The sequence below is a fragment of the Rhyacophila brunnea genome, unplaced genomic scaffold (assembly GCF_057557595.1).
Source record: "Rhyacophila brunnea isolate RB1 unplaced genomic scaffold, BYU_Rbru_1.0 scaffold_18, whole genome shotgun sequence".
In the NCBI taxonomy this organism is placed as follows: domain Eukaryota; kingdom Metazoa; phylum Arthropoda; class Insecta; order Trichoptera; family Rhyacophilidae; genus Rhyacophila; species Rhyacophila brunnea.
Window position 1 is genome coordinate 8700655 of NW_028232837.1, and position 10759 is coordinate 8711413.

The window sequence follows — 10759 nt, forward strand, 5'->3', positions numbered from 1 at the left end:
CCCTCCGCTGACTAATAAAAACGAATAAAATAACAAGAAAACCTAATTAAAACAAAGTAACACAAAATAAATGTACTACACTGAAATTAAATCAAACTCTGACCTATTCAAAAGTATCGCGAAAGCATTGCTTTGAGCTGAAAATAATAATCCAAAATAAATATAGAAAATAATAAAAATAGAGCTAAAGTATAGAGTTTTATGTTAGAATAGTTAGATTGTAGTTGAATTCTTTTATAAACTGTTTATCATGCCATGTACTTAACGGATGAACAAGGAATTGGATGGGTGGCCGATGAGATCAGGGCGTACCTTTCGACTTTAATCCAGATGGGGCGAATGATACACCCCTGTTACAGGCGGGCTTCTCCCGGTGTAAAATAATCATTTAGTAGCTTAAGTCGAAACGTAACCCTGACCTCTAGAAACGGCTTCATAAAACATCTAATCTGATTCCTTGCTCAACCACGTAAGTATTTCTTTTAATTTAAAAAGTAAAAATGATGATGGATGAAAGAGATAATTTTAAGACTAAATATAAGGATTTAAATATAATAAATTTTGCCGCGCATTGTGCGTGAAATCCTCGCGCGCCGGCGCCAGGGTCAGGCTCGTGATTCGCCGAATCAAAGATCACGCGATAAAATTTGGCCAATCACGAGAGTCCTTTTTTTTGCTGGATGGCGTCGGTACGAGGAATTTAAAAAAAAAGAAAAAAGGATGTTAGTAAGCGTCCCCTTTCCGATAGGTACGGACCTGACGACTACAACTGTAAAAATCCCAAATATAATTTGTAAAACTAAAAATTAAGAAAATGTAAAATATAAACAATATCACGTTACGAGCACGAAGGACTGTGTTTTATTTACACTCCAACCGTTTGAATTTTCTTTTTTTTGTGAATCCGGGGTTCGATGGACTCCTGAGCTAGCCGCTGGAACCCCGGGGATCTCATCGCTCTATAAGGCCGTGATCGATAGGCCGTGCAAACAAATTTCGCCAGTTATCTCGTCCGACTTTAAACTCAAATTACTAGCCACTGTCGATTGATTTGCATATTCTAATAAAATAAACACAGTGACATCTGTTTGAATAATTATGAAATACTAAGCTACAAATTATCGGTATTACAGGGATTGTTGTAAGAGCTTCGCTCTACATTCAACGTGTGTCGTTAAAAATTTGCCTGTCATATACTGCCATAGTAATATTGTGAGGCATAGAAAAGGTTACAAAACTTGTATTTTGGATACAGTTAATAATTTTGTTTTTATTAAGGTTTTTCCAAAAAGGATTTTGCAAAATATCTGCTTGTGCAGTTTGTAGTTATCCATACCCGAACCACCAACGCCTTCCAATCAAAATATGACGTGTGATGATATCATTATTGTATAAAATTCATAAGTGCGTATGGCCCGTTCTTAGTCGAATAAATAAGTACATAATATTCAAGGCATGATTGGTATATTTCTTTGCAGATGCTTGCGTGAAGATGCATTGCAGCGCTGGTCGCGTCTGCGAGTTAGACAATCAAGGTGAAGCCGTCTGCAACTGCATCAAGGAGTGTCCCAATGAAGTTGACGAACGCCGCAAGGTGTGTACAGTTACATTTATATTATCTTCAAAGCTGAAAAAACTCAAATAATATCCGGTGCATATGGACCCCAAATAACCACATAGTTACAGTTACTCATGGTCTCCTACGATCGAGTGTGGCTGGCTTGCAGCGTATTGTGTAGACCGATGGCGAAGGTTGAAGTTTAGGCTATGGAGATTCAAGATAAATAGAGCACACTACACTTTGTCAGTCATACTTATTATTGTTTTCATTGAACTAATAATACAAATTGATGATGGATTGGTTAGTTCTTAAAATTCAATTAAGGCCTGCCTAGACCAAACCATAGTAGTAGATAGGCTGTGGAGATCCGACAAAAATAATACACTCTTTTTCACTCATACTTTTTTTTTTTTATTGAACTTATAATATAAATTGTAGATGGTCTTTAAAATTTGATTAAAGCCTGCCTAATCCAAACCATAATAAAATATCTTAACGGCCCACATGCTCAGCGTACGTCAAAATGGATCTTTTATGGTATTTTCAAAGCATGATCCTGGACATTCCTTAAACGTTGTAGATAATCTATTTACATAATTTTGAAGCCTTATTATCCTTTATATTTATTTTAAACATTTGATGACTGCATAAAGTATTTTTATTACATAAAATAGTATTCTTTTAAGCCTCTCGCTCTAATATTTTAGAATATAGTCATATTTCAGTACGTCCATGTGAAGGGGTGTTAAGATTTTTTATATTTATTAATTTTTAAAGCATTTATAAAACCATTAGTAAAATTTATGTCGACATTATTATAGTGAAATATTTACAATAAAAAATTATATTGATAATCTCTGTGATCCCAAATTTGACAAGAATTAGGCATTTTATTATTCAAAAAATGAGCAAGATTTATACATTTAAAGATACTGATAATAAGCTATGTCTTTGACCATTCAAATGTGATAAACATTCTACGAATAATGTTTGCTTTATAATAATTATTGACCTAAGAATAAGGTAGTATTTTTTTGAAATATGCCATTTCTATTGGCATTTCCCAGTGGTTAAGCTACAACATACGGCCGTAGCCATAAATTTACAAACGATAAATGAAGTAGGGAGTAAGATCATAGTAACGCGCGTGTTTGAACATTAGATATTTTATAGATAGAAGAATAATTTTTATCTAATATCTATTATGGTTTGCTGAATTTAAATAAAACAAATCAATAACATCTGCAATATGTATTCGTAATTCCATGAAAAGAAATAAGAATAACTGAAATGTTTCATATGCACTGTTTATGTCAGATCTCCACAGTCTACCTCCACCCTTCGCCATTGGTGTGGACCTGACCGCAGGCCACAGTTTTTGTGGTTGCTTGCGGTTTGTAATATAAGCCGGCTCTAAAATAATGAAGAAAGCAATGTCAGTGAAGATTTAAAAAATAAAAATATTTCATTATCCATCTATTTATTGAGTACACTAAACACCTATACACTCTCATAATATCTATTGTGTGCAGTTCCTACACCATTTTGTAAAAATTGTGCCCATAATGGTTTTTGGCAAATATATTGTAATTCTTTTCTTTCTTTCTTTCGACCATGTCCGATCTTAATAGGATCATATGGGCCTTCACAGAGTGGAGGTTTGTATTGACAGATTTTGTTTTTACGAGAAATGGGTGTCAGTCACTTGTTCAACCTATTAGGTCCATACTCCGACTCATACACAAATTGAAAAACAATATGTGTACTTGTCAGACACAGGATTCGAACCTGGGACCCACGGCGTTATAGTCCAACGCTTAAGCCGCGCGGCCACCGTCGGTTTTATCAAAATATTAACATGAATACTAAATAAAGGAACCACACCTTTTTGTGCGTATACCGTGGTGTAAATAACGAGAAGAATGATATGCACTAGATTCTTTAAGATTTCTATTGTTTCTTACATATATCAAGCTTATATGAGAAGAGACCTTCCCTGCAGTGTTATCAGTGCAGGGGTAGGCAGATTGAGCGTCGCTTGGGAGCGGCAGTTACTTGAAGGGCGGCGAATCAAGGAGAATTATTTGGAATATATAGAAATAGCTACCTAAACTTAGTAATAATGAAAATATCTTTCCATTAAAAAAAACAGCTCACTGGTTTTATCAGGTTCACAATATCTAGTTTACTTCTGTTGCCGTTCGAGGTACTTGGTGACCAGAAACGACACGTGCAGATTTGCGAATAATTAGACTGATATTTTATTAGTAATGTATCCATACAACACATTTCTTAGATATTGGACTTATGAAAGGATGATAAAAATACTGTATAAAAAATGAGGCGGCTTTTTGGTGCTGCCTAGGGGCGGCATTTTATCTAGGGACGTCACTGAGTGTTGTAGTGAGGCTTCTTTATTTTTCTAAACAGTTTTCATCAGTATTGTGTATATGAGGCGTCTAATTCCAAAAAGCGATAAGTCCACATTTGGTCAAAATCGAGAAAAAAATACGCATGTATTCTTTGTATAATTTTACACAATATGTATTGATATATAAATTCCAAAACGCGACATAACCCTACGAAAAAAAATATTTAAGTTTCGATTTATTACAAAAAGCGCCAAGTCCGTGTTTCATATTATTTAAAGCTTTGTTGATTTCGCGCGTGTTTAAGTCAACCAATAAGGGAACGTTAAATATTGAAAAGGGCGTCTCCCATGCTGTAGCATCTGGTAAAGTTATGACAGTGCCACGAAAATATGTGCCTTATGCGGGATAAATTAAAAAGTGAAATACAAGTAGCGCTAAGTCCAATTTTATTTTGCCTATATTATTTATTACATTTAAGAGTTTATCGGCTGAAACAAATTGCCATTTGGTTCTAATTTTGACATAGAATACAACGGGAAACCTCACGTTAAAACAAATAATTGAAGCTAGAAACATAAAAACGTTGTTTCCCGATAATATTGAATTGTGGACTTGTCTTGAATAACGTAAATATAGAAAATTATGTAATTTTAACTTGAAAATAATCGAGAACCAGTAAACTGAACCGTAAAAATGTGAAGGAAGCGATTAGTCTGCTCAATTCCTAAGTTATTATGAGAAAATTTTCGTGATTTAGAAAAGGATTTCGTGATTTAGGAAGGAGTAAGGAGGTTTAAAAACTGTGACCCGGCACTATTTTATTTTGCACATTACGCCATTGATTCTATATTTTTTTAATTAATATAAAACACAATACAATATAGTGGGTACTGTTACATTCCCAATGGTCCCCATTTGGGGATGTCTCTGAGACGAAAAACCAAAAAAGAATAAAAGTGACAGCGTGTTTTCACTTTCGAAAATGGAGAGAAATGACAGTACTAATTATTCCACTTATTTAATATTTTGGACCAGTTTCGTCCACACCAGAGAGACATTGTCAACTAATGCCTAGTAGTCTAGTTGACAATGTCCCTCTGATATTAGTACTATATATTATTGTGTTTTAATTTAATTAATACAATGCATTTCCGCCATGAATTGTCAATTAAAACCATAAAAGATAATAATTGTCCTTCATGGAAACCATGTCACGGTAGCCGATCGACCCAAGTGAAGGTCTGAATGTAAAACTGAAATATTTGTGTGTAACACATATATTTATTACAGGTGTGCACCAGCCATAACGAGACCTGGGGTTCTGACTGCGAAGTCCATCAGCAGCGTTGCCTCTGCATGACAGGAGCAGAAGGATGCAAAGGATCTAAGTACAGTCACGTCCAGGTTGATTACTATGGACGCTGCCGCGAGATGCCGGTATGTTATTTTTCTACAATTTTTCTTTTCCTTAAAATATTAAAGGGTATTGCTAAAATATTAAATGGTAGGGCATCCATGGATTGGGCTGGATGGTAGAGCGACCATCTCTAAAGCCGTGGGTCACGGATCGATTCTGCAATTGAACAGAAAAAATAGGTACTGTTCGGTTATCAGGCATACAGCGGAAAACACATTTTGAAAATAGCCGATAAACTGGATTATTTGTTAGGTTAGCCTAACCAAACCTAACCTAACCTAACCTAACCAAACCTAACCAACCAAACCTAACCCAACCTAATGATACACCCCTGTTACAGGAGGGCTTCTCCCGGTGTAAAATAATCATTTAGTAGTCATAAGTCGAAACGTAACCCTGACCTCTAGAAACGGCTTCATAAAACATCTAATCTGATTCCTTGCTCAACTACGTAATTTTATTTTTTTATTTTTTTTATTCATGAGTAAAGGCCTTCGTCCGGTGCGTGAAAATCACTTACTGGGCGGAGGTGTAATTAAGATAGATTTTAAAGTATAAATGATGATGGATGAAAGAGATAATTTTAAGATTAAATATAAGTACTTATTCATATATAATAAATTTTGCCGCGCTTGCCGGCAACGTTCAAATTTCCACGCGCCTGCGCCGGGGTGGTCCTCGTGATTCGTCAAATCAAAAACATCACGCGATAAAATTTGGCTAATCACGAGAGTCCTTTTTGCTGGACGGCGTGGGTACGCGAAATTTGGAAAAAGAAAAAAGAGTTAGTGAGCGTTCCTTTTCCAACATGTACGGACCTGCGAAACTTATTGTTAAAACAAAATATGTAAACGTGTAAAGAAAATGTAAAATATAAGATAATACTAAGTTACGCACGAGACAAACGTGGTTTCATTTAATTTCTCCTCAATTTAAAATATCTTTTTTTGTGAATCCGGGGTTCGATGGACACCTGAGCTAGCCGCTGGAACCCCGGGTATCTCACTAACCTAACCTAAACTAACAAATAATCCAGTATATCGAGTATTTTCAAAATGTGTTTTCCGCTGCATTTCTGATAACCGAACAGTACCAAAAAATATATATTGTTTTTCAATGTGCATTTGATCCAGTGCAATGATCGGATCAGGCGAATGGTTAACAAGTATTCCCCTTTAAAATGTCTATTAATATAACGGTGAAAACAGTAATAAATCTCAGACTGCAATTTCTTAAATTTCCTGCAAATCAATCGGTAATCCGAAATTACTTGCAGCAAATTTAATCATTAATCTAATTACCCCTTTTCAGCTTATTTCTTACTATATAAAAGCACCTTCTGCATCTTCAACATGTTTGCTTTGATCAAAACAAACAGGTGTGTGTGGCCGAAGAGATGGAAGACTTCCCGCGGCGCATGCGTGACTGGCTCTTCAACATCATGAGGGACTTGGCTGACCGTCACGAACTGTCTGACTTCTACCTCAAGATGGAGAAGGAGGCCGAGAGTAACCTGACCCGCAGGTGGACAAACGCTGCCATCTGGAAATGGTGCGATCTGGATGCCAATGACAACGACAGGTACATAATCAGCAATTTTATTTACTATTGCATATATATACGACTGTGTTTGGGAAAATGGGCGTAACCCTCGATTTTTCTAAAAGTGCTTTTATTAGATATTAACAATGTATACAACTAAATACACGTTCTGTAAAAAGAAAGTAAGCTACAAATGCCGATTTTTTATCTAAATTCAGGTTTTAATTGAGCTTTAATTAAGTTTTAATTTAAGGAAAAAAGCATTTACCCTCAATTTTAATGATTTTTTGTAATAACTTTATTAATTATTAGTAGATCAAAAAGATATTACACCAAATCATCAATCATCATGCACCCAATGTCTATGTGCCTATTTTTTTTTATTGATATTGAACCAAAATCATTCAAAAAACGTTTTTTGCTTCTGTAAAATTTGATCTGTGTGGGTTACGCCCTTTTTCCTAAACACAGTCGAATTATATATTGAAGGAAAACTTTTGGATGTACGGTAGAGTAAATCGCATTATCGCAGTGATGTACAAACCATCAAGAATTTAAACACTGTATTATATTTCTGATCACCTCTAATGCGCCGGCTAGACGGCAGCGACTTGCCTGCGTAGTATAAAAATACGGAACACTTTTACAGCGCTTTTCGGTTTTCGCACACAGTTTTCCCGTCCATACACACGGCTTTCCCGATACAAACCGGTTTGCGCTGGTAAGCTTGTCATAAAGCATGAGCGTCTATCCACCGCTTAAGAAGCCTTACACCATCAATAAAATGGCTTCACGGTACTGAATTCTACACTTACATTTCGGCTTATTCCACCTTTTCTTTGACGCCAAGTGCTTTTTACCCAAATTATGTTTAAAATAGTCTAAACTGCATTGCCATTAATTTTCTTACCTATTCTTGATAATGTTTTCACCCAGGTTCGTCTCCCGTCACGAGCTGTTCCCCATCAGAGCGCCGCTGATGTCTCTTGAACACTGCATTGGACCATTCTTGAATAGCTGCGACGTTGATGACGACCATCGCATCACCTTAACGGAGTGGGGAAAGTGTCTGAATCTGGAAGAGGTAATGAGATATGATATTCATTTTGTTTACGGTTAATCTGCGATCTAAATTTGTGTAGGTATACTACTTAGCTAGAAATTGAAACGAATCACTTTGGTTCGCTATCTTCAAAAATGAGTATCTTCCTAGTATTTTACTTTAGTATTTTACAACCAGCCAACACAAAAATAAAGGAAGTGTTTTTTCAATAATTGTGCTTCTATCATAATCTGCATTAAAGCTGTATTTCTTGTGTTCTATGGCCTGATCGTCATTAACCGGTTCTATGCCTTCAGCGAGTTTTCTCGTCTTTTGAGGCTGTGATCGACAGGCCGCACATCCAAATTTCGAAATTTCGCGAGTTATCTCGTCTGACTTTAAACTGAAATTACTAGCCACTGTCGATTAATTTGCATAATCTTACTTGTCTTGACTGTCATTCAAAAACACATCTGTGGACGAAAGGAAGATGGCGATAAGTCTTAAAAATCGAAAAATGAATTAAAGAAGATGGCATATGAACCATAATACACATAATTATGCACAAATGAGAAATAGGATAAGTCAAATCAACACCTCTGAATTACTAAATTATAAACAGAAATATTGGAGTTCCCAAATGTTGCGTTGGCGCATGTGCAGAAGTTACTTTTTCCATTTGTTTCGGGTAGCTGCATGACGTTTCTGCCCCGGTATGCCAATTTTTTGCGTTGAAAATATTTTCATTGTCTTATTGCGGACGTGTAGATCTCTTCACATAGTTTTGTACGTCCGCATTGTTTTAGCTTTGTTTTTTTTGTACTATATAATATTTATTAATTAGAATCTTTTATTACTTGAGTGCATGGCAACCACAGTCTTGGGTATCTTCTCCTGAGACATTCCCAAGCGTAAAAAAAAACTGCTGATGCTTATCATCTAAATGTTTGTGATACGCTCGATTAAGGTCAAGTGTGGCCTATGTGCGCGGAGGAGAGTGGCAACATTGCCGGTGGTTTTGATTTATAACCATATCCCAGTCAGGACTGTCTTAGATTAATCGGGCTTATACAGTGTAGAATAATAATTATTATATTAAATTATATAATAATATATTGAATTATATTTTTTTTAATATTTTTAGGACTACTTGGAGGATAAGTGCGACGACTTTAATGAGGCTAATGCTTAAAGGGTGTAAATACTTAATTAAATAAAAAAAAAAATACTTTAGTGAATTATTATTACATTACTTTTTTATAGCTGCAATTGGTGCTACAACAGAAATAAACTGTCAAAATTAATGTTTACATTGTTTACAACTTGTTTTGGTAATATATATTATATTTTAATACTTTTGTATAAATTTATTTTATAAGGTTTTAAAATAGTATTGTTTGCTTTACACTGCCATTTATTTTTATATACATATATATATTTTTTTTATACCAAATGAATAGTTTACATATCATGAATTATATTAAATTTCACTACCTAGTATATATATATTATTAATATAGTGGATAAATAAAGTTTAACATTTTTACCATTAAGTGTTTTTATTTATTTAATATTTTACCATTATTCCCAACTTTTACCCGCCATCCCTAAAGGAAGAATTACAAAATTAATCATTATGTAAATACCGATTATTACACCCACGATAGCCGCGTGGATTAAGCGCCGGTCTATAGTGTCGAGGGTCCCAGGTTCGAATCCTGGGTCTGGCAAGTACACATATTGTTTTTCAATTTGTGTATGAGTCAGAGTATGGACCTAATAGGTTGAGCAAGTGGCTGACATCCATTTCTCGTAAAAATAAAATCTGTTGATACAAACCTCCACTCTGTGGGGGCCCGTATGATCCTATTAGGATTGGACATGGTCGAAAGAATGTAGGTACTCAAATAAATTTCTTTTGGTGATGAAGGCCTGAACAAAAACGAACCATAAGTGTGGGTGAAAAAGCATTCCGTATGCTTATACCTCCGCAATATGCGTTAGAGTAAGATAGAATTTCTACGGCTGAATTAAATAATTTTTGTCGCGTCGCTGGTAAATATTGATTTGATGAATACATTCATTTAAAAACTGCGAGCACATGTTCCTCAAATTTATTGTTTTTGTGTTAAGGGGGGACATGCTCGTCGAAGGTCAAAATTGAGTTTTTATTGTATTTTCAAACCATGATCCTGGACACTCCTTAAACGTTGTAGATAATCTATTTATATAATTTTGAAGCCTTATTATCCTTTATAGTTATTTTAAACATTTGATGACTGCATAAAGTATTTTTGGTACATAAAATAGTATTCTTTTAAACCTCTCGCTCTAATGTTTTAGAATATAGTCATATTTCGGTACATAACTGTGCAGTGGTGTTAAGATTTTTTACATTTATTAATTTTTAAACGCATTTATAAAACCATTAGCATAATTTATTGCGAGATAATTTTTGTAAACCATTCACGATAAAAAATTATATTGATAATCTCTGTGATCCCAAATTTGACAAGAATTAGGCATTTTATTATTCAAAAAATTGGCAAGATTAACACATTTGAAGATAATTCTAAAGATATTTATTATAAGCTATGTCCTTGACCATTCAAGTGTGATAAACATCTTATGAATAATGATTGCTTTATAATAATTATTGACCTAAGAATAAGGTAGTGTTTTTTTGAAATACGCCATTTCTTTTGTCATTCCCCAGTGGTTAAGCTACAACATACGGCCGTAGCCATAAATTGACAAACTATAATTAAAGTAGGGAGTAAAATGATATTGACGCGCGTGTTTGAACATGTACCGTTTAAAAAAAA

The 10759-nt window shown here is 34.8% G+C and overlaps 1 protein-coding gene across 1 annotated transcript in view; it reads left to right on the forward strand.

Annotated features, from left to right (window-relative positions):
• The window catches only part of SPARC (secreted protein, acidic, cysteine-rich), a 58054-nt gene extending 48683 nt beyond the window's left edge, over positions 1-9371 (forward strand). Inside the window, exons 5-9 of the mRNA XM_085945140.1 lie at positions 1479-1594; positions 5224-5370; positions 6729-6931; positions 7829-7976; positions 9079-9371. Of these exons, the coding sequence (XP_085801266.1) occupies positions 1479-1594; positions 5224-5370; positions 6729-6931; positions 7829-7976; positions 9079-9126 (662 nt within the window). The 3' untranslated portion in view covers positions 9127-9371. The remainder of the gene's footprint in view (positions 1-1478; positions 1595-5223; positions 5371-6728; positions 6932-7828; positions 7977-9078) is intronic.
• Positions 9372-10759: the final 1388 nt, after the last annotated feature.